Here is a 26,057-nt window from a genome sequence, read left to right as displayed (position 1 = left end):
CCACTAAGATCAGGAACAAGACAAGGTTGCCCACTCTCACCACTCTTATTCAACATAGTTTTGGAAGTTTTAGCCACAGCAATCAGAGAAGAAAAGGAAATAAAAGGAATCCAAATCGGAAAAGAAGAAGTAAAGCTGTCACTGTTTGCAGATGGCGTGATACTATACATAGAAAATCCTAAAGATGCTACCAGAAAACTACTAGAGCTAATCAATGAATTTGGTAAAGTAGCAGGATACAAAATTAATGCACAGAAATCGCTGGCATTCCTATATACTAATGATGAAAAATCTGAAAGTGAAATCAAGAAAACACTCCCATTTACCATTGCAACAAAAAGAATAAAATATCTAGGAATAAACTTACCTAAGGAGACAAAAGACCTGTATGCAGAAAATTATAAGACACTGATGAAAGAAATTAAAGATGATACAAATAGATGGAGAGATATACCATGTCCTTGGATGGGAAGAATCAACATTGTGAAAATGACTGTACTACCCAAAGCAATCTACAGATTCAATGCTATCCCTATCAAACTACCACTGGCATTTTTCACAGAACTAGAACAAAAAACTTCGCAATTTGTATGGAAACACAAAAGACCCCGAATAGCCAAAGCAATCTTGAGAACGAAAAAAGGAGCTGGAGGAATCAGGCTCCCTGACTTCAGACTATACTACAAAGCTACAGTAATCAAGACAGTATGGTACTGGCACAAAAACAGAAAGATAGATCAATGGAACAGGATAGAAAGCCCAGAGATAAACCCACACACATATGGACACCTTATCTTTGATAAAGGTGGCAGGAATGTACAGTGGAGAAAGGACAGCCTTTTCAATAAATGGTGCTGGGAAAACTGGACAGGTACATGTAAAAGTATGAGATTAGATCGCTCCCTAACACCATACACAAAAATAAGCTCAAAATGGATTAAAGACCTAAATGTAAGGCCAGAAACTATCAAACTCTTAGAGGAAAACATAGGAAGAACACTCTGTGACATAAATCACAGCAAGATCCTTTCTGACCCACCTCCTAGAGTAATGGAAATAAAAACAAAAATAAACAAATGGGACCTAATGAAACTTCAAAGCTTTTGCACAGCAAAGGAAACCATAAACAAGACCAAAAGACAACCCTCAGAATGGGAGAAAATATTTGCAAATGAAGCAACTGACAAAGGATTAATCTCCAAAATTTACAAGCAGCTCATGCAGCTCAATAACAAAAAAACAAACCACCCAATCCAAAAATGGGCAGAAGACCTAAATAGACATTTCTCCAAAGAAGATATACAGAATGCCAACAAACACATGAAAGAATGCTCAACATCATTAATCATTAGAGAAATGCAAATCAAAACTACAATGAGATATCATCTCACACCAGTCAGAATGGCCATCATCAAAAAATCTATAAATAATAAATGCTGGAGAGGGTGTGGAGAAAAGGGGACACTCTTGCACTGCTGGTGGGAATGTGAATTGGTTCAGCCACTATGGAGAACAGCATGGAGGTTCCTTAAAAAACTACAAATAGAATTACCATATGACCCAGCAATCCCACTGTTGGGCATATACCCTGAGAAAACCAAAATTCAAAAAGAGTCATGTACCAAAATGTTCATTGCAGCTCTATTTACAATAGCCCGGAGATGGAAACAACCTAAGCGCCCATCATCGGATGAATAGATAAAGAAGATGTGGCACATATACACAATGGAATATTACTCAGCCTTAAAAAGAAATGAAATTGAGCTATTTGTAATGAGATGGATAGACCTAGAGTCTGTCATACAGAGTGAAGTAAGTCAGAAAGAAAAAGACAAATACCGTATGCTAACACATATATATGGAATTTAAGGAAAAAAAAATGTCATGAAGAACCTAGGGGTAAGACAGGAATAAAGACACAGACCTACTGGAGAACGGACTTGAGGATATGGGGAGGGGGAAGGGTGAGCTTTGACAGGGCGAGAGAGAGTCATGGACATATACACACTAACAAACGTAGTAAGGTAGATAGCTGGGGGGAAGCAGCCGCAAGGCACAGGGATATTAGCTCGGTGCTTTGTGACAGCCTGGAGGGGTGGGATAGGTAGAGTGGGAGGGAGGCATACGCAAGAGGGAAGACATACGGGAACATATGTATATGTATAGCTGATTCACTTTGTTGTAAGGCAGAAACTAACACACCATTTGTAAAGCAATTATACCCCAATAAAGATGTTTAAAAAAAATTTTTTTTAAAAATTAAATAAAAAAAAAATTTAAGGAAGGGAGAAAAAAGGGAAAGGAAACAGCTAATTAAAAGGTCAATCATTAATATTCATTGAACGCTAATTATAAGCCAGACATTCTGCTAAGTGCTTTACATGGACGGTATCATTTAGATACCACAAAACCCCATGAGGAAGGCAGCACAATTATCCTTATTGCTTAGGTGAGGAAACTGAAACGAAAGTTAAATGTCTATTTGAAGATTCCACTGTGGGTGAACAGCAGAGCTGAGACAGATACCCAGGTATGTGATCCAGAAGAAAAAAGAGAGAGATTGAGATCGAGATGAAGATAAGGAGTGGATGGATACTGTTCACTCTTCACTCACTCCCAAAGTCACATTCAGGTTATAAGCAATCCCCACACCAACTGTTACTCGACTCTTTTCTCTGTTCTCCAATTAGTGCTTTTAATGAAGAAAAAAAAAGGAATGAAACGATTTTACTATAAAATTAACCCTGAATTTTCTTTCTTTTCAAGTGAACTATTTGCAAAAATTGGCAATTTAAATATTTCTAGTAACAAATTACATGCAATCCATTTCATAGCTGTTTTCATTACACCAGGGTATTATTACTGAGTTAACCTATTAATGCCTTTTTATAAAAAACAGCCTATATAAAACAATATGCATATGAGGTAGCTTCCAGTGTTTGCTAATCAGTTAGCAAAATGCCATTAACTTAGCTTACTTCAAGGTAATTGGTTACTAAAAAAATGTAATTCCCCAGGTGCAGGAAGATGCATAGACCTACTTTCCACCTAACTAAGGCAGTGTTTTTTGCTCTAAGGAGCTTTAAGCAATCTTTGGAGGTAGCCCAGAAGACTACTGTGGCTAGAATCTGGGTCTCTTGACCCTCGTTTTAAATCCCAATGAGCGACGAACTTTGTTCTTATATGATTTATATACTGGATTTTGAGTGAGATTTTGGTTGGGAAAAAGAGTTCATTTCACAAAATCTTGAAAATCACTGAGGTAAGGGACTTTCTATTTTCTTCAAGAATAACTTTTAATGTAAAACCAATTTATAATAGTTACATAAAGCTGTCTTCAAAAATCATATCAAATTATATTTATGTTATTAATGAAATTAAGATGACAATGAAATCTTTTAGTAAAACCATAAAATAATATTTGAGTAACAAGGTTTTTGGTGGTTCAATCCATCTTTCACTCAAGTATACTGAGGCAAGGAGAAATCAGAGCAAATTAACAAGGTTTGTGCTGCTTTTAAAAAGATAAAATAATCATAAGGTTTTTTAAATTGATAAAGTCAATATTATTAGAAAAAAGTAAAATGAGTCTGATCTGTCTTTCATGAAGTCATGACATTAATGGCCCAGTACATTCTGTCACTTTTTGCATGCAAGTTTTGATTATCTGCTCTTGAAACTTGTCTTTATCTCTCCAGTTTCAAAGCAAAACCTGTCCTCCATTAAAAAAAGAGTACAGGGAGATCAGCTCCGTGCTTTGTGACCACCTAGAGGAGTGGGATAGGGAGGGTAGGAGGGAGACACAAGAGGGAGGAGATATGGGGATATATGTATATGTATAGCTGATTCACTTTGTTATACAGCAGAAGCTAACACACCACTGTAAAGCAATTATACTCCAACAAAGGTGTTAAAAAAAAGAGTATTGCACATGGCATTTTCTAACATTTAGGGAAGGATTACTTACTTACTGTCCATAAGCATTTCAAAATTGGTTTCAATATTATAAAATTTCTAAACAGGCTCAAAAGGCTGTATGAATGTAAGCGATAATATAGTTAAGTTCGGTTGGTTTCTTCCTATACATCTATGCTAGACTCTGGCAAAATAGTAATAGTAATAGTGATGAGGGGGAGAAAGAGGAAGGTGGGAGAAGGAGCGGGAGGAGAGGGAGGAGAAGGAGGAGAAGGAGAATTATTTTTATTTATCTCTGATCTTGAGGAACTTTTAGTTTAGTGGTAAAGACATCCACATGAGGAATTTTAATGCAATATGTCTGATTATATAAATATATACACCAGCAACACAAAGAAAGGAAAATGAGCTCCAACTGAAGTTTCAGGAAAATTTTTCTAGAAGCCACATTTAAACTCAGGGCTTTAAAAAAAAAAAGTTTTATTGAGATATTATTGAGGCATAATTCACATACCATACTATCCATTCATTTAAAGTTTACAATTCAACGATTAATATATTTGCATGGTTGTACAACCATCACCAAAATCAAATTTTAGATCATTTTGCTCCCCTCTAAAAGAAACTCAGTAGCTATTAGCTGTCACTCATCATCTCCCTCCACCACCTCTACTCTCACTCCCACAAGCCCTAAGCACCCACTTATCTACATGATGTCTCTATGGATTTGCCTATTCTGGACTTTCCATGTAAATAGAACTATATACTATGTGACCTTTTGTGACTGACTTTTTTACTTAGTATAGTGTTTTCAAAGTTCATCCTGTTATAGCATGTGCTATTATTTCATTTATTTTTATTGCTGAATAACGTTCCATTGTATGAATGTGCTATATTCTATTAATTCATTCATCAGTTAATGGATATTTGGGTTGTTTCCACTTTGAGTCTATTATAAGTAATGCTTTAAGAACATTTGTGTGTACAAGTTTTCTGTGAAATTTTTTCTTTTTTTATAAATTTATTTTTATTATTTATTTTTGGCTGCATTGGGTCTTTGTTGCTGCACGGGCTTTCTCTAGTTGCGGCGAGCGGGGGCTACTCTTCGTTGGGGTGCACAGGCTTCTCACTGCGGGGGCTTCTCTTGGTGCGGAGCATGGGCTCTAGGTGCACAGGCTTCAGCAGTTGTGGCACATGGGCTTTAGTGGCATGTGGGATCCTCCCGGACAAGGGATCGAACCTGTGTCTACTGCACTGGCAGGCGGATTCTTAACCACTGCACCACCAGGAAAGTCCCTGTGAACTGGTTTTTATTTCTCAAGTATATACCTAAGAGTGAAATTGCTGGCTCATATAGTAATTCTATGTTTAATTTTTTGAAAAATTGCCAAACCATTTTCCAAGGTGGCTACGCCATTTTACATTCCCACCAGCAATGTAAGTGGGTTCCAATTTCTCCACATCCTCACCAACACTCATTATTATCCTTCTTTTTGTTTATAGCCAATTTAGTGGTTATGATGTGTTATATTGCTGAGGTTTTGATTTGCATTTCCTTAATGACTAAAGATCTGAGCATCTATTGCATGTACTTATTGGCCATTTGTATATCTTCTTTGGAGAAATGTCTATTCAGATTCTTTGCCCATCTTTTAATTGTTTTTTTCATCTTTTTATAATTGAGTCATAAGAGTTACTTATATACTCTGTATACAAGTTCCTTATCAGATATATTATTTGCAAATAGTTTCTCCCTTTCTGTGGGTTGTCACTTCACTTTCTTGGTCTTATTTGCAGCACATATGTTTCTAATTTTGATGTAGTCTAATTTATCCGTTTTATTGTTGTTGTTGCTATTGCTTGTGCTTTTGGTGTCGTATCTAAGAAAACATCTGTGCTTAGGCCTTGAATGAAGAGTAAGAAAGAACCAAATTAAGAGCGAGAAAAACAAATACCATGTGCTAACACATATATATGGAATCTAAAAAAAAAAAAAAATGGTTCTGAAGAACCTAGGGGCAGAACAGGAATAAAGATGCAGATGTAGACTGCATGGACTTGAGGACAGAGGGAGGGGGAAGGGTAAGCTAACGAAGTGAGAGAGTGGCATGAACATATATACACTACCAGATGTAAAATAGCTAGCTAGTGGGAAGCAGCCACATAGCACAGGGAGATCAGCTCGGTGCTTTGTGACCACCTAGAGGGGTGGGATAGGGAGGGTGGGAGGGAGATGCAAGAGGGAGGAGATATGGGGATATATGTATATGTATAGCTGATACACTTTGTTATACAGCAGAAACTAACACACCATTGTAAAGCAATTATACTCCAATAAAGATGTTTAAAATAAATAAATAAATACATACATAAATAGCCTCATGTGACTAGTGGCACAGAAAAAAAAAAAAAAAAACAGTGGAAGCTCATTCTAGGCAAAGGTAATAGAACAAGCAATGGCATGGAAGCATGATGCAGTGTGAAATCCTCCTCTGTTTAGAACAGGGGAGATTCCCACAGAGCCATACCTAGTAGCTTTGGCACACCATCATACCAGTTTTATAATGTACAATGTAGTTCTCAAAAGGGTATTAGTAACACTATTCTAGGTTAAGCTCAGTTAAAGGAGTGTATGTTCTAAAAGAAGGTCCACATAATGCAAACATTTAAAAAATATCTATATTCTTTTAACTAATTAAATGATTTGTATCCTTTCATTTGAAGGCCCTGAGGCAAAGTTCAGTTTACATATCCTAGTTATTATTCTGGATTCTAAACTATATCTAGGAGACTGTCAAGTATACCTTAAGATTTTTTTCAAATATTATAATTCTATGAAAAGGTGGTAGAAAAGAAAAAAAATTTTGTTCTTCCTCTAAACCCAATAGCGATTTATTTTTACTGCTCTTACAGATTTGATTAACTCCTCTGTGTCTTAACCTATGATCAGAGTCTAAGCTTCTTGATATTCCTGACCATGTCTAGCTTTTATTTATTGTATCTAACCAATATATATTTATCAGGTCTAGGTCACTGTGTATAGGGTAGAAGGTCCAACTGAAAGCTACGAGGACTAGGAAAACTCTGAGTTATAACTTACACTGCAGACCTTCCCTTCAGGATCAGGCTGAAGCCACCCTCTAAGGGCCTTTGCCTGATATCACATCATCTTGTGGCATCCTTCTGTTCTGCCCTGTTTCCCCCACTCCTTTACCAGTCTCCCCTATGAACAATTCCTTAACAAATCACTTATACACCAATCCTCATCTCAGGAACTGCTTCCAGGAAACTTGATCTAAGATACTATGACAGAAGATAAACAATGAAAAGGTATGCAGTGAGGATAAATAATTAACAAGATGGATTTATATTTTTCAAGGAAGCCAGACTTAAATAACTAATTGTACATTTAGACCATTATCACCTTGCTTTGACTAGCACTGCACTAGTAGGTGCTTCATAAATATGTGTTGGGTGAACAATTATGAATAATTAATTTAACCAACAACTATAGAACACATATACCCATTAACTAACTCCTATGCATTTGATTGGGCAATATTGACCAGAGGCAGATTTCAGAGAAGAAATCTATTTAATTGCAGATAATGGGCTTAATATTAATTAGTGGAAATTGAATATATCAACTAAGGAAAAGTATATGTCACTTGGACCTAATTTGCCAGAACTATGAAATGTGTCTGTGTAATTATTAGTAATAAAAAGGACTAGAGAATAATTATTTATAAATCCAATACCCTTTTTTTAAAAGAATATTTTCAGACATTTATCTATCTAGTTACCAAAACAAAAATGCAAGTTAATTCTCATGTATAATTTATTAAATATTATATAATCCATTTTATGATGGATATAAGAGGAAGTTATTATATTTAAGGTTAAAATTTTTATGAATGTTTTTACTAAGATTTAAAATAACATTTTTAAAACAGGACCTAAAGATATCTTTACTCCCATTTTTATTACAGTTTTATTCACAATAGCCAAGACATGGAAAAACCTAAGTGTCTTGTCAATGGATGAATAGATATAGAAGATGTGGCATATATGTGAAATGGAATATTATTCATCCATGAGAAAGAAGGAAATCCTGCTATTTGCTATATCATGGATGGACCTTGAGGGCAATACACTAAGTGAGATAAGCCAGAAAGAAAAAGATAAAAACTGTATGATATCACTAATACGTGGAATCTAAAAAGCCTGAACTGATAGAGAGAATGGCAGTTACCAGAAACTGGGGATGGCAGAACTGGGGAGATGTCAAAGTGTACAAATATGGAACTAGATGATAAATAAGTTCTGGAGATGTAATGCAAAGCTTAGTGATTATAGTCAACAATACTGTATTATATACTTCAAAGTTGCTAAGAGACTAAATCTTGAGTATTCTCACCACAAAAAAGAAATGAGAATTATGTGACATAATAAAGGTGCTAGCTAACACTATAAATGTAATCATATTACAATATATAAACTGGTGAAATCAACATGCTATAGATCTTAAACTGACACAATGTTATATATCAATTATATCACAATTAAACAATTTTTCTAGGTATTTAGATATTTGGCTTATCTGCTTTAAAACGTTTTCCAGGCTAAAACTCTCACTGTCCAGCTCTGAGTTACAGGACTCTGCAGACTTAATTATTTGTCATCTATGTGCTAGAGCCAATCCAATGTTAATTTTTTTTTGTTTTGGCCTCAGCAGGCAGCATGTGGGATTTTAGTTCCCAGTCCAGGGATTAAACCCGTGCCGCTTGCACTGGAAGAAGCATGGAGTCTTAACCACTGGACCACCAGGGAAATCCCAATCCAATGTTACTTTTGATGTTTATCATAATGTTCTGGAAAATTTTAAACCTACACAAAAGTAAATAGAATTGCTTAATTAGCCCATATATACCCTTCACAAGCTTCAACAAACAATAATTTATCATTCATAGTTCCCCTATCCTTCTTCTAATCTTTTTAAAACAATCACTTATTTTAGTTTTCTTGAAGTATCTTAAGCAAATTACAGACATTGTGTCATATCTTCTGTAAATACTTCATATTATCTCTATCGAATAGTCCATTTAAAATACTTAACCATAATACTATTCATTACATCTTGTACTACGAACAAGAATTCCTTAATATAATATAAACCAGGCTGTGTTCAATAGTCCTCGATTGTCCTTAAAGTCCTTTTAAATATTTTTTTTCAGTCAGAATCTGGAAAAATTTTATCCATTAGAATGATATGATACTTAGATATTTAAATCTATAACATTTTTTCCCCACCCATATTATGTACTAGGTGATCTGTCCTATACATTTTCCTACAATCCATATTTAGGTGATTGCATCCTGGTGCTATTTAACATTGCTCTCTAACTCCATATTTTCTAGAAATTGGTAGTTAATTCTATAGGCTTCATTATATTTAGGTTCACTTTTAAATTTATTTGGGAACAGAGCAAGAATAATTCATGGGTAGCACTGTGTACTTCCTAGTGCTTATCATCAAGAGGCATAGCATACCTGGTTGTCCCATTGTCAGTTAGGTTAATACTGATCAGAGGGTCCAGGTGTTCTTACACTGATCCATCCACTTTAAATTTCCTCAACATATTTCACCTAATAATTTTAGCAGTCATTGATGATCCCTGCCTAGATCCATTTGGGGGGGAGATTGAAAAATGGTGATTGTTTAAATTCTGTATTTTTTCAGCATGTATTAGCTGAAGTTCATCTCTAAAGAAGACATTTTCTTACTTACTTTTCTTACTTACTTGTTTGCTTACTCTGAAATACAGCTGTATGGAAAAGCAAGGAATTTTCAAAAAAAATGAGTATGTGTCAGAAAATTCTAAATGTGACCATTAAATTTTTGTTGGTTTACTTTTTAATGTTGTGGTTTTGGTTTTGGTTTTGGCTTTCTGGTATCATTATATACTCAGATTTTGATGTCTTTGACGTTAATACAGTCATTTTGAGATTCAAATTGTTTCTTCTTTGACCAGTGGAAACCCTTTCCAGTTGGCTTTTGTGTCCTTTGGAAATGACCCTAAGTCATCTTTGATCCTTTCTTTGTTTTATGGCTGGAATAAAAATCTAGGCTCACCTTGTGTATTTCCTGCCCCTGGACAGGAATTAGCCATCCTTCCAAGGAGACCTAGTCCCATTTACTGCGAAATTTTACTTAGAGATCAAAATCCAGGTGCTATGCGTGCTCTTTGCTATACTGTCTCTAGAAATTTTCATTAGACTGAGCTAGGAAATGCATATATTTTTGAAAAAGAAAATTACAAGTTCATATGGATTTTTCCAACTAAAATTAAAATTACAAAGTTTTCATTTAAATTGAGTGTGTACTTACATCTTTTCTATTATTATATTCTTTAACCTATTGTATTAGTTTCCTATTGCTGCTACGATAAAATTACACAAGCTTAGAGGCTAAAAACCACATAAATTTATTATCTTAAGAGCTTTGGTGGAAAAAAGTTTAAAAATGGGTCCCAAACCTGCATCTTTTGGGGTTTCAAGGAGAGAAACTGGTTTGTTTGTTTATTGTTTTTTTTGTTTTGGTTTGTTTTTGCTTTTTCCAACTTCCTGCAACTGCCTACATCCTTTGGATTATTGCTACTTTCTTCCATCTTCAAAGCCAGCAGCATATCATCTTCTCTCTTTTAAATGGAGCCCCAGGGTAATCTCTCAGCTCAAGATCCTTAACTTAATCACGTCTGCAAAGTTCATGTGCCATATCATTCACAGCAGCGATTAGGATGAGGTCATCTTTAGGGGCCATTATTCGGCCTCAAAGCAACAACAACAGAAATAACAACAATAATGTCATAACTACAAAAAAAAAAACTATTAAAAGCAATTTAGTCTTTCTTTGCAGTTCTCCCTCCCTGCCCCCATTAAGGATATATCCCACTAACATATAACCAAAAGACTATGGTTTAAAATCACTTGAGATCATTCTTCCTTGTATGCTGATTCTATCACCTTGATAATGACTTTAGTTAATTTGCCTTACCTTCAATTTTTAGGAATTTAAAAATAATTTATAATTTTTGTAACTATATAAAAATACATGGTTTCAACATCAAAAATATAGAATAAAATACATTCAAAGATATCCAGTTTAATCTCTGTCCCTTAATCCTTGCTCCTTTCACTCCCTAATGGTAACTGTTTTCATTAGTTTTTTTCTGCCATTATTTATTTCTAAAAATATTAAAATATTTGTATAGAGATAGAGATGATAGATAGACAGATGATAGATCTCAACCATAGAGATCATTCCTCTGTAGTGTATGAAGAGCTTCCTCATCTCTTTCACAGACACCTAGAGATCCACTGAATAGATGTACCATGTCTTTTTTAACAGTGTGAAATGTAAGGTAAAGATTTAAATGTATTTTCTTTTAGGAAGACAAGATTTTGTGCCAAAATGACCTATTAAATGATATGTTTTTTCTAATGATTTGAAATACTGTCTTTATTTTACATTGTTTGTTTGTATATATGGTTCTTTTCTAGGGCTTTATAAATTGTTTGTTGGTCTGTCTATTCATGCAACAATACCATGCTATTTTAATTATTTTTTACAATATGTTTTAAAATATGGTAGAGTAAATCCTCCTAAGTTAATCCACTCTTTTAAAAATGTTTAGGTATTTTTGATTTCTTATTTGTTTCCATAAATTTTAGAATAAGCCTGCCTAATTTTAAAATAGCCTGTTGATTTTTAAAAAAAATTTTATTGGAGTATAGTTGTTTTATCAAAACAATGTTATGTTAGTTTCAGATGTACAGCAAAGTGAATCAGTTATACATATATCCACTTTTTTTTCCTTAAGATTCTTTTCCCACATAGGCCATTATAGAGTATTGAGTAGAGTGCCCTGTGCTATACAGCAGGTCCTTATTAGTTATCTATTTTATATACAGTAGAGTGCATATGTCAGTCCCAATCTCCCAATTTATCCCTCCCCCACCCCTTACCCCCTGGTAACCATAAGTTACATAACCATCTGTAACTCTATTTCTGTTCTGTAAAAAAGTTCATTTGTACCCTGTTTTTAGATTCCACATATAAGCAATATCATATATTTGTCTTTCAATGTCTGACTTACTTCACTCAATATGACAATCTCTAGGTCCATCCATGTTGCTGCAAATGGCATTATTTTGTTCTTTTTGTTCTTTTTTTTAATATCCCATTGTATATATGTACCACTTCTTCTTTATCCATCCCTCTGTTGATGGACATTTAGGTTGCTACGATGTCCTGGCTATTGTAAATAGTGCTGCAATGAACATTGGGGTGCATGTCTGTTTTTGAATTATGGTTTTCTCCAGGTATATACCCAGGAGTGGGATTGCTGGGTCATATGGTAGTTTTATTTCTAGTTTTATAAGGAACCTCCATACTGTTGATGTTTTTATTGAGATCATAATACAAGAGAATAGGTTCTTCAGAGTGCATAAATAAAGTGCGAAATAAAGGGGCCATGAGAAACAAAGAAATGAGCTCTGTGATTCAAAGAAAAGCAGACATGGTGTCAAAGACACCAGTAGTTTTAGGTAGCAGTATGTGCTCTGTGTAGTATTAGTAATACTGGCAGTAGTGATTTAGCACCTACCTTAGTGCCTAACATTTGTCAGGCATTGTGCTCAAATTCCTTACATACTTTATGAAATTTAATCCTCATAAAAACCTTTTAAGGGACAAAGTCAAAAGTGGAACCTAAATCTCTTTCCCTAAAGCTTGTAGTGAACCACTATGGTCCACTATGTCTAAGGAAGTAAGTCTAAAACAATCTACTAGTATTACCCTATATTAACTATACTCTGAAAGAGAACTGCCTCCAAAGAATCAGTAAGTGTAATCAGTAGGGGAACCTCAGTGACAATAAAAGAATTGTCCCTGCCTGCTAGAGAACGGAAAGTCTGTGGAAATGAAAAACATACATGCAGTACCTCCTACAAGGTAAGTAAATATCTAGGACCCACATATGCCTGGGGTTACATATGAGCATCTTGGGGATTTTCTGGAATGCATCACTATATAAATCCATGAAATGAATGAATGTCAAACTCTAAAATGCATCAGAATCATCCAGAAGCCTTCTTAAGACATATGTTGCTGCACCCCACCCCCAGAGTTTCTGATTCAGCAAGCCTGGATTGGGACCCAAGAATTTGTGTTTCTGATGTTGATCCTGTTGTTTCAGGGACCAAAATTTAAATCAAATGGGCTATGCCTATAATTGGTAATAATAAAAGCCGATCAAAGTAGCAATCAAGTAAAATCATTTTCAGGTTACAGAATGTTGGTAGAGTAGGAGTATGAGGTCAGCAGTCTGGCAGCCACCATCTAGTCACTATGGCTTAACAATGTGAGTAGCCTTGATTTAGTCACTTAACTTCTCCAGGCTCAGTCTGCACATGTATGAATTGCAGAAGAAAGGATAATATATATTCAAAGTTTCATCAGAGTATTGGAATTCTAATAAAAAATAATAAGGTTCACCTATCCTAAAGAAATTAGAAATATAGGAACTACAACTGTCCTCAGAGAGGGCAGTTATAATTAATTAAGCACAACAATTCAGAATAGAGAGAATGCAAAGTCAGCACCATAGTAACACATCTCTGGGACTTGACTATAATGTGATTGAATGTATTAATGGTAATATATCTAAAGAAAGAATGAGCCAATCAAAACAGAAATTGGTCTGCCTTGGGAACAGAAAAATAAGCTTTTAGGAGGACAAATTGGCAAGTAGTAACTATTTGGGAACTGTCCAAGAGAGAGAAAATCTTTACTATTGGACTCAAGCCTTAAGGTCTCCTATCTCATAATAGATTAGACAGCCTTCAGCTATCCCAATTAAAATTCCTTGCTAACCAACATAATTTTTGCTTGGCTTCTCAACTGGTTTGCCTGTTGAGAGAGTGATCCTGCTATACAAGAGCAATATTCAATTTGCCATTGCATATTAAAATTTTGGCATTTTGATCAAAATTTTGCTTTATCTGCAGCTTACCTACACTGATTTACAGGTGGAACAATCTGCTGTAATCTGCAATTGCATTTCTCATTATAAATGCCTAACCTGATTTCTGAATTGTTTGTATGTGTATCTGTCTTTATGAGTTTGGAAAGTGCCAACTCATCCCTAATCTGCTTTCACTATACTAACAAAACCAGGCTTATGAACCTCCAAAATGAGTATCAGAACCTGAAGTGGCCTTATTTACCAAGGTAAAAGTCCCTCTGTGGATGACTGCCTAGAAAGCCAGCCAGCATTCTCCAGGTGGTACCTCTCTCCACTGCTGTGAGGGATGGTTTTGATCAGTTTGCTCATAAATCCATTTTTAAACCTTCCTCTACTCTGCTCTGTATCATTGAGCAGAGGCTAAACACTTGTATGTTATGTCTATTTCCCAGACTCTCAATGGTTTCAAACCATGGATTGGTACTGGCATAAGACTGAATGACAGAAGAAAAGGAAAAGCCATGTATTTCTCCCTCTTCTCAGCCACTTCCATTCCCAGCAATTCATTTCCTTCATTAAATTTTCTCAGTTCTAAACTCAGAGGATTTTTTTTTTAATTTAAGTACTATTTTTAGTTTCAGGTGTACAGCATGGTGATTCATTGTTTTGTTTTTCAGATTATATTCCATTATAACAAGATATTGGGTATAATTCCCTATGCTTTACAGTAAATCTTTGTTGTTTTTCTAAACTTAAAGTTTCAAATAATCAGAATGGTTTCTGTTTTCCTTGTCCAACCCTAACTGATGACCATGTGACATAAGAGCTCACTAGTAACTGCCACCATCTGTTCAAGAAGTATTAAGTATGTGCCCATGGATACACACACACACACACACACACCCCGCACACAGACTCATAATAAAATTATATAAACCAATAAAAATTTTGGTTTGTACTTTTTTGGTAAATTATACTAAGCAGCCATGTTAAATAGTCACAAGCCAAGTGTGTGACTTATTGTGATTATCAAAGAGCAGAAGGAATCAAAATCTCAAGTAGACAAGTGGTTGTGAGGGCACCTGTAGAGTTAGATTATGCACACGTCTAATAAGAAAGTAAATGTAGTTTTCAATTTAATCTATGAACAAATCAAACCAATGGCAATATTCAGACTGATAAACATAATGTTACAGATGTCATCACAATATTGGAGTATTTACAAGTTTTGTTAACTAAAATATTGGCCAAGGGAGTGCATTGGTCTGCAAGCAGGGGCTCCAAACATATGTGAGAAAAAGTACCTATGGATCATCCATCCTATATCATGCATCCAAATTCCCTGTGCTTATGAAGGAACGGGCTTTCTGTTTTGCACCATATGAACAACGTTAGGGCTATACTCCCTCAAAGGCTTCCAGCAAAATTAGCTGGGGCCAGTTGACAATATGAAGTCAAACATGCCTTAGCATACACTTTTTCAAACTCTGTTCTACTTTCTGTTGATGTCAATTTTTTCCCTTTTCTGATGAAAGCCAGGCTTCCATCATTTCTAAATTATTTAGATAGACATAGGGTTAGGACTTTGTAGTTTGGTTTTAAGCAACAAATTCCAAGCAATGAATTACCAGGTTTTTGTCTGATACTTAAGAATATGTTTCCGTCACTGAGATCCCAAGGTTGCCCTGTTATATCTGTAATTAAAAATGTGTACCATTGTCAAAAGTGGCATGGAGGGTTTAAAGTTAGACTCTTCTCCGACCGCAGGGCTTTAATAGCTTCATATTATTGAGCCCCATTTCCCAAGTGTCTTTAAATCCTTGCTGGATAATAAAATAAGAAGACATATTAAGTCCTCTTGGAGACCACCAAGGGAGCAGTTAATGCATCCCTGCAGGCATTGAGGTATGCGGCTTCCATCAGTGCCTACACAGGTGAATCTAAGGTTTCCTTAAATGCTTAATTCTAAGAGGTAAATGACATAGGCACAGGCAAACACAATTTAGTACTTTTAAAAAGGAACCGAATTAATTAAAATATTCAACAGTTAACCCCAAGTGATAATGCCTGCCACATTTACTCCTTTAATAAATGAGATCCTCTATGTGAAAGCTTTTATGTTTATGGTCTCATATAGTTTATCCTCCAAAGCAGGATACTTGTGGGGATTGAGAGACAACGACATCAACAAGTGTACCAGAACAATAGCTATAAACCAGGACTGTCCCAGGCAAATCATGACATATGTTCACTCTGTGACAGAAAATGGGAATGCAAAACCCAGTCCTTTGCTTTCTAGTTTACAGCTCAGCGAGAGAGACAGGAAATGGAAAAACAATATGATTATTCTATTTTATTATTTCTATCATCCTTATCATCGTTATTCAAGATTTTTGTCCTCCCTTGTATGATTTTATTTGATCCTTAAAGAACCTATATTTACTACTACTATTGTCATTTTGTACATGAGGAAAACAACTGAAAGGGAGGTTAAATATATTACCCACATTCACAGGGCTGAAAAAGTAGAGAAGGTGAAATGTGAAACTATGTAGTCTGTCTGCAGAGTCTAAATTCTCACTCACTCCCCAAAGCAGGACCCTATGATGTATTATGGTAAGAAATGGCCTGATATTCTGGGATCACATAGAAGGGACATTTAAGCAAGCCTCTTTGACCAAGCGAGACTTTATGAAAGAGGTGATAAATAAGCCACTGACTCAGCTGGCCAAGGGAAAGGAGTGCAGACAAGTGGAAGAGACAACAAATATAGTAAATCAGTAGGCAAAGCACTGTAAATTCCTTCAAGATTAATGATGCACAGCAGTCATTACATGTCTAATGTGCTCTTTAAAAGCAGCCCCAGAATAGGCCCAGCAAAGGTATAAGCTATCTAATTTAAAAGAACAAATAATATATGTTATGAGTTGAACTGTGTGCCCCCAAAGGTATGTTAAAGTCCTAATTCCCAGTACCTCAGAATGTGACCTTATTTGTAAATGGGGCTGTTGCAGCTGTAATTAGCTAAAATGAGGTCATACTGGAGTATGCGGGCCTATAACCCAATATGACTGGTGTCCTTACAGGAAGAAGAAAATGCCATGCAAAAGACACACACACACACACACACACACACACACACACACACACACACACACACACACAGGTGACGACAGAGGCACAGATTGGAATGATGTGGCTGAAAGCCAAGGAAAACCAGGGACTGATGGCTACCACCAAAAGCTGGGAAAAGGCAAGGAAGGATTCTACGCAGAATCTCAGAGGGAGTATTATGGCCCCGCTAACACCATGATTTCAGAATTCTAGACTTCCAAACTGTGAGAGAATAATTTCTGTTGTTTAAGCCACCTAGTCTATAGTACTTTATTACAGCAGCCCTAGAAAACTAATACAATGTACAACTATGCAATTCAGGCACTTGTACAATTTTGGAATTAGGGAACTCTTTAGGCTAATATGAGACATTAGCTGATGTAGAATTTATATATCTCATGAAATGTGTTTACATGTATTTTATATAACACACGTAATGCTTTTGTGTTATTTTAGAAAACTCTTTCCAAAATGATTGCTTACAGTCCATCTTCTTGATGGCACTGTGAAGAGTTATTCAAAATGGTAAATTGTTCTGATTATAAATGCAAAGCAAAAGATCGCTTAGGGCTTCCCTGGTGGCGCAGTGGTTGAGAGTCCGCCTGCCGAGTCAGGGGACACCGGTTCATGCCCTGGTCTGGGAAGATCCCACATGCCGCGGAGCTGCAGGGCCCGTGAGCCATGGCCACTGAGCCTGCGTGTCCGGAGCCTGTGCTCCGCAACGGGAGAGGCCCGCGTACTGAGAAAAAAAAAAAAAAAAAAACCTAAGGAAAAAAAACTATATTGTAGGATAGCTACCACTTAAAAATCTCCTCATATGTCAAATAATACATATCTGAAAATATGTCAATGGGAGTATTCTTCTAATAATAAAAATACAAAACCAAATCATCAATGTCTATGTAGTTATTCAGAACTTCTACATTAAAAGATTGCAACTATTTACCGTAAAATGATCCATTTTAACTATATACAATACAACTAATAGATTCTCAATTATATATTGATAGGCAATATTGATTTCCTTCTATCTTCTGGAAATGCCCTGATAATTTTAAAAAGCTTATTTCATGTCAACTGCTGTAATAAAATAATGGTTATGGTCTCATCACTCTTATATATTTTTCATTGAAATATGTAGATTTCAAAAGGAGACATCTAATTTCTAACTTTCATGTGATCTGTATATTCAATTATTTTGACTCTGTTTTGATATCCATTTTCTGATCACTCTGAAGATCCAATTTTGACCATGAGAGGCAAAGCTGTCAAAACCAAACAAATCCTCAGTCTGTATTTATATTGTAAATCTCCATCACATGACATTCCTTGCAAATGAACTTGCAAACTTTCAATGCTTAGATTTAATTCGAGTAGAAGACATATTTTTCAAGAGATGAGGAGAATTAATGAGGACAATATACTCCACACGCATGCTAATTTAATTAAACATCCTACCTTGGCTAGTTTCTTGTGGTTTAACTTTACAAGTCTTCAGGAAAAGTAGAAGTACAATAATTCTGAATCAGAATTAAGCAACATAAGGTCAGCAGCAAGAGAGCAGAAACTAGGATTGATTAGGTGTATAAACACACTCCTCATTAGGTTTGAGTCCAGGAGATATGTACTGTCATATGCTGGAGTTGCCTCAGGAAAGAAAATCTGAGACAAGAGATTATAAGTAGATAGTTTATTTTCAGAATTAATCCCAGGGAAGCCGAGTAGGGGGCTGTGTAAAGTGACATAGAGAAGGAGAAAAACCGATACAACAAAGTGTTATTATGCTAGTCACTGCTGAGAGTGACTGGGGCTCCATTCTACTGGGACCCTCTAAGGAGCCATGTAGAATACGTTACAGAATTGCCTGACCAAGGGGGCATGTATCGACTGGATCCTACTCCCTATTGACCAAAGTGCTGCTTTTCAAACAGCAATTAGTACTCTGCTGTAGAAAGTTTAGTTTTGTTCTAGAATCTAAAGTTTTGTGCTGTGACTCTATTCTTAGGACCTAATAAAAGATCCACACAGCATCTGTGTCCAACACCTTGCCTGAGTAGCAAGGCAGTTTGCACTAAAACCTAGACTTGCTGCAGAGCCCTCTCTTCCTCTGAGTCCTACTTGAAAATCATAGCTTTTAATGTTGCCTGATAAAGTAACTTGTAGTATTTCCAAATGTAGTAATATGCACCTCCTAAAGTTCAAAAAAGTTTACCATATGCTGGACCTCCTTCTTAGTGGTGGGCTTGTGAGGAGCAACAACTTTTTTATAACCTTAGATGGAATGTCCTAGCATGCCCCAGACCATCAGACTCCAAAAATCTTCTCCAATTTGACAGACTACTAATATTCTGGTACTGTATTTCTCATCCTCTGGCATGTGTCTGTCTTATATGGCATCCAAAGTACTTGCTACTTCCTGTTCAAAAGGTCAAAATGAAATGATATAATGAACATAATGGACTAGTATAATGTTATGTAGATTATGAAGATAATCAAATTCCTTGTGCACTATAATGTTACAGAGAGTAACAGAGTTCATCCTGACCCAGGGCAGAGCACTGTTTCTTCTTGAGAACTGAAAAGCATTCATTTATCAGATGACTAGCTATATACCAGCTAGTATCAGAGGTGTATCAATTTGTTCCAGTGCAGACAATACATCTGGCCCAGATTACAGCTAGCTCAAAATACATTAGTTAAAGCCAGGCATATGATCAAAACCAACTTCAATGGGAGAGTAAGAAATACTCTACCTACTCTACTGGGTTACCTGCAATTGTGTAGTGATGACAGTAATAGCTGAGAATTATTAACTGTATAGAATAAATTATTATGTTGTATCAATAATGAAATCACAAATATGGTGATGATTGACTAAGCATTTACTTTTTGCTAGGTACTCCACTAAATGATCAACATGTATTATCTCATTAAGTACACTGACTAACGTTGTTTTTGCAAGTATCTGGAACTGCATGATAAATGTTTCTTCTAAGCATCAGGACTGTCCATGGAATTAAACAAATGATAAACTCTGAAATAACGGCAAATGGATTCAGATCTCCTGAGGAACAAAAATGACCCTTTATATTCATGAGGATTTTTATTAAATTAAAAAAAAAACCTTTGGTTAATGCTGATATACTGGGAATAAAATGTATCAGTAGTTTTGGAGTAAAGTGTTGAACCAAAAGAGGCTTTCCATATTCTATATTAAAAGTAATGGTAACAAAACTATTTGAAGGTGTGACATCAATGATCAGAAAGGCTATAAGAGCTTTTTCCTAAACAGCTATGGTGAGTACATTTCCTCTTGTAACCATGACCTTAATAAAGATGTATGTCACCAGGGGATGAGACTGTGTGTGTGTGTGTGTGTGTGTGTGGCTGCGGTGGGGGGGCGGGGGGGGGGGGAACTGTGAAGTTACTCACTGATATAAAATTTGTGATTAATAAATTTTTGCATACTTCTCCTAAACCCTTTCCCATATTCTATCCAAAGATACATTGAAAAAATATTAGTTGTTTCAGTTGGAGAGTCTCTCACATGATGCAGAAAACAGGTCCAGTATGTCAAATATCCTATTGTTTAAATCATTTACAAGAGGACTATATTCATAATTCATTTGTTATTGGTGTGGTAATATTGAGGGAGAAAGAACAGAGGAAGGAGGGAAGAAGGGAGAGAAGGAATGAAAGAAGGAAGGAAGGAGAAAAGAAGAGAAGGAAAATTAAGAGAGTAGGTAGCAAAATCCTGAAATTATGGATATCCAGAAGTAATATTAGGTTGGTAGATTTACTGACAAACCCTTGTCTCCTTTCTTTCTTACCTTCCCACATACTTTTATAATAAGCCCTCCTTAAATGAGGTAGGCTGAACACAGTTCTAGTCCTTGCAAGCTAAAAAAAGCTAATTAACAGAGATGCAAAAGCTCTGCAGTGCATTACAACACAAAAATATTGAAATTTATTGAAATGCATTTAATTTAGACTATAGAAATGCTAAGAACCTTTTTTTAAAATTTACTTATTTCAAATATGTTCGACGTTGGAGTCTAAATATAAATTACTTAAAAATAATATAAAGCCAATATATATTTTATTATGTACCAATATAATGCTTACTATGTACCATGTATATATGGGTATATACGTAATATATGTACATATATATTTACACATACATTTAACTTTTGAAAGGAGTCTATGATATAGATAAGATGGTTAGCATCATCACTATTATATAGATAAGAAAACTGAGGCACAGAGAACAGAGAGGTTAAGGAACTTTCCCAAGGTCACACTAGTAGTCCTGATGGATCCTGGATTATATCCAGGCAGTCCCAGTACCATGCTCTTAACCACTGCTATGTACTGACCTTCTTCACTTATTTTATTTTAAAGAAAATTTTAAAGAATCTAGAAAAAATGCTGCCTTAGAACACTTGTAGAAATGGAAATTTTTATGACTCTCGTTGCCACAGGAATAGGCAACAGATTAAGAAATCTTCTGAAGAGTGAATGAGGAACTTCTCTCTTTCACTGCATTATCATATTTAGATTAGACATAGGAGCAAGAAAGTCATTCCAGCTTCATGGTATCAGCCAAGAAAAATTATCCTCAGGACCAGATGCCAACAGCATGCCCTTTAGTATTTGGACAGTATGCAAAGGCCCAGCTGTTCTGTCAGCCTTCCTTATACAGTTTATTGACAAAGAAGAGGCCCAGTTAATTTTCCAAATATGCAATATAAACTGAAACTGATTCACCTGCAAACACCTGAATTACTTCTAGGAATGAAGAAATAATAATACTGAAATAATAAATTTTTCATAGGCTCATAACACACTGAAACGTTTCCAAAAATGGAATTTCTCAGGAAAAATAAATAAGGCAATAACCTACTCCTGTTTTTCAGAACTACTTTTGGATTGGCCAGAGCTCAAAGATTGCATCCAGATTGCTGAATCACAAAAGGGAAGATGTATGGAGAAAATAAGAAACGTCTAATATTAAGGGACTGTAAGGATGAAGATAGAGGGAGAGGAACAGCTGGGATGACTTAAAAACAAAGATAAGTTGAATTTTTAAGTAAAATTTGAAGTTCAGAAGCTGCAGAACTTGGTACATTCATTGTGGGAATAATGGGAACATCAATGAGTCTGCTCTTGTAGCCTCTTTTAGGTTTACTCGGACCTTCCTACTTTGATCCCAACTTTTTTACTCTGGGATTTTTATTCTATGTATATAAATTAAGAAAATCAAATTATAACAACACTAAACTTTCTTTGGGATAATATTCTTGAGTTAGTGTTATCATTTTTTAATTTTAGTAAAATTATTTTCATTGGACTATACTGTTTTCTGCATAAATCTGAAAATAAAAATGCTTTACATATCAGCTTCATCTACATCACATTTTAACAATTATTGCTTCTGTGCTTATATATTTAGTTGTGCAATCATTTTTTCTACTAAGTCTAATTATATTGGGTCAAATTTTCTGCAACTCAATTTTATTGAGACAATTTTATTCTTTAATAAATTTTCAGTTCTTAGCAAGTGTCATAATTTGCAATTTTAGCCACTATGGATTTTAAAATTTTTCAATATTTTAAAATAATTTTTCCTAGATCACTTTTACTGTTTTCCATTTTATCAGCAGCATAAGTTTTATAAAACATATTTCACCATTTCAGTTTATTTATGGTCTTAACAATCTACTGCTTCGTTCTGTGAAGTTCATATGCTTATTTTTATTTGTTCTTCACGGTCAAAATTGTACAGTCAAAACATCCTTGAGGATTAAAGAGTTAAGGATGACAGGACCAAAAGACAAGATAGAAATGATGGGAGACTTTATAATCTCCACATTGTTCTTTACTTTCCCATATATAGTCGTGTTAGCTGGATTTTTTTTTTTTTTCTGTAATACAAATACTTAAAATATGTAACTTTGTCTACCAAATGAGACTTCTTTTCCATCACAGTGTTTGTGTTTAATACCAATCCATATTTTGAACCAGTCAGGTTAAATATATGACAATAAGAATTGGCAATTAATGAATAAAAACATCCTGAATATTCTGTATCTGAATTAAATTTTTATATCATAGATACATAGCCTAATGATACTATCTTATATCTAACCCCTTTTTTCACTCCTACAAGCTTTTTCTTTGCTCATTGTTTGTAATTTTAGTGACCTTTGAAAGTCTCAATTTCTGTTCCTGCTACTAAATTAGCTATGAAAGCTGTAGCTGCTGACTCTTGAGAACCTGAATTCATACAGCACCTACAAACATTTGTTTTTCGAGGTTTTCTACAGATATAATGACTAGGAGTAAGGAAAGTACATATGACCTCGTTCATCACATTCTTAGAACAAATGCTTCCCCCACTGCAATTATGTCATCGTGAAATCATGTTCCACATTCTAAAATAAACTCTTTGCCATATGAATTGTTATCTGACTGAGATATTTTTGTAGTTGTCTTTTTTAACAGCCTCCTTAGAAATGTCTTTTAAATTTCTCACAATACCAAAACAAAAATTTCTTTTTTTGTTGAACATGAATACTTCAAGCTTGAATGTTCAGCAGTCACTACTCTTATCCTGCATTGCACACATACTTGAATTTCACACACACACATACACACACAAACACATTTTTAGCTAAATCACCTAAAATGTACACTTTTTGACTTCCAAGAAAACTGAAAGAGAGTTTTCCACAATATCACGGTTCGGGACTCACCTGTGGACGTGGATGTCCTGTGACCAGACAGGTCAATTCCAGGGTTTCTCCTTCCTGTATAGTGTAGACCCTTTCCGAGTAGCGCTCCTCCTCAATGTTACAGGCCAAGCCTGAATGCACAATACGAACCGTGGGGGGAGCTGTCGAATCAGGAAGAAGAGAGACAAGATACATAAAAAGATAAGCAAACTGTCTTCCCCTGATCATCATGGTTGTTATGGCAATTCTTATTAGACTTTACCACTGTCAGATCCATCAGTCTTAACACTTTGAACATCCCCAAGGGATTAAAGATTTTGCCGGACAGAAAAGTTCAAGTTTACCTTGCAGTCACCAACACAGTCTGAAAATGGCAAAGGGGAATAGGGTAATGGGGAAAAATTGGTGATTCAGAAAATCACCATCATTACAAGACCAATGATAAAACTTGACTGTTAAAATGTGATAGTTCCCTTCCTCTCTGAAATCTAAAATTTAATATAGTAAGGGATGTTGTCCAAAAACTAGGTAGTGCAAAAGAAAGACCATCAGAAAGGAAAAAGGAATGTGAATTAAAGACATTGCCATTTTTCTATTAATTTTATAAGTCATGTGGTGTAACTAGGGAGCTAAAGAATAGGAAGATTTGGTTATCTGGAATTGAACACCAACTTAGTTTTCAATATTTATAGACTCCTGTATTAATATGAGCAAAAGATAATCACCGAATTAAGCCACTGATGAATGCCATAAATCACTGATGTCTAAGTATAAAATTCTGATTCAAGATAGACTTCTCATGAAACTGTCCAAATTCCATAATATAATTTTCTCCGACTTCAGTGTCACAGGGCCTATAAAACTTGACTAGCATTCATTGACTTACATATCATTGGAAACCCACTGTATGCAAAAATTCTTTGGGTAATGAGAAATACTTAGATAATAAGATATGCTTCTTGTCATCAAGGAGATTACTGTGACTAGTTTCAAATTGGAGATCATCCCCATTTGTGAATTCAGAATTTTTGTTTGTAATACATTTGGAGTGGAGGCAAAAAGTTTGTCTTAAGTAAAGGCAAGAGGAAAATCTATATCTACATGTAAGAACAATGACCTCAAGAATTTCCTGATAGCAATCTCAGCCTGAACAGCAGTATTATCAGCAGAGGCTATAGTTGCTTAAAAATTAATATGGGCATATTTGGAATTTTTTATTTAACATTTAAAAGACTATGAATCCTATAAAATTTGCAGATAAATTTGGTGATTTTATGGAGGAAATAAAATGATTATAAGTCCAAGTTACAGGAAACTTTCTTTTGGGAAAATCTGTGTTGTGAAAGTAAAAAAACAATAGTTTCCAATATCTAATACTTTGTTTTACATAACAAAAATGTATAGAACACTCAGAGAGTTTAAGAACTGAAAAGGGCATATTTTGTTATTGTTCTTAATTTCAAACTGAAAGATAGAAAAGCCTACTTTCGGATAATAAAACAACCAGTTATTTCCATTTTTTTTTCTGGATGCCCAAGCAGAGTACTGTTCTTCAACCCTCAAATTCAGGATCCCACTCTCCAATACCCAGTATCAAACATGTAAAAAACTGCCAGCAGCTGGATAAGAATGAATAATATATTTAGAAGAGTAGTTCTTACATTCAGTATGCATAATAAACTCCCCAGGAACTTGTTTAAAACATAGATGTCAGAGGTATACACAGAGTCTGCTATGTCTGCAGGAAAACCCCAGAATCTGCCTTTTTACAGAACATCCCAGGTGATGACAATGACAGTGCTACTCAGACCAGATCATTAGAAATAATTTTCTAATGGCTCTTATAAATATTTGTTTATTAAAGAAAATACACCATGGGATAAAATGTCCTTTTCTTTTAATTTTTTTCATGTAACTAAACATCATGTTATACATCCTTTCACTGGTTTAAAAAATTAAATAAACCAAACAATTTTTTAAGTTTGTTTAAAAACTTAAAAAAAACAAATAATATTTTGGTCTTATAAAACCAATTTATCAAAAATTTTCTACCATGTCTTCGGACTCTGTCTAAACACTAATAATTTGCCTAGTTTTAAGACATTAGAAATTATCTGTAGTGTTTATCTGGGTATTCTGATATATTTCACACAAGGTTTCCTACAAATCATTTCCTATAGTGATCAAATTTAAACTTCAATTTAGACAAGTAATACTAGAAAGCTACTTATTTTAAAACATCTGTCATACAACTGTATACGTATTA

At 35.0% G+C, this 26,057-nt stretch overlaps 1 protein-coding gene across 1 annotated transcript in view; it reads right to left on the bottom strand.

Annotated features, from left to right (window-relative positions):
• Positions 1 to 26,057, bottom strand: part of MDGA2 (MAM domain containing glycosylphosphatidylinositol anchor 2) — an 841,090-nt gene that overhangs the window by 457,137 nt on the left and 357,896 nt on the right. The window contains exon 4 of the mRNA XM_065871677.1: positions 23,813 to 23,952. Within this exon, the coding sequence (XP_065727749.1) occupies positions 23,813 to 23,952 (140 nt within the window). The remainder of the gene's footprint in view (positions 1 to 23,812; positions 23,953 to 26,057) is intronic.

Source organism: Phocoena phocoena, chromosome 2 (genome assembly GCF_963924675.1).
Source record: "Phocoena phocoena chromosome 2, mPhoPho1.1, whole genome shotgun sequence".
NCBI classification, from domain to species: domain Eukaryota; kingdom Metazoa; phylum Chordata; class Mammalia; order Artiodactyla; family Phocoenidae; genus Phocoena; species Phocoena phocoena.
The sequence above is the reverse complement of the archived record's forward strand: the minus strand, read 5'-3'. Positions and strand labels throughout refer to the sequence as shown.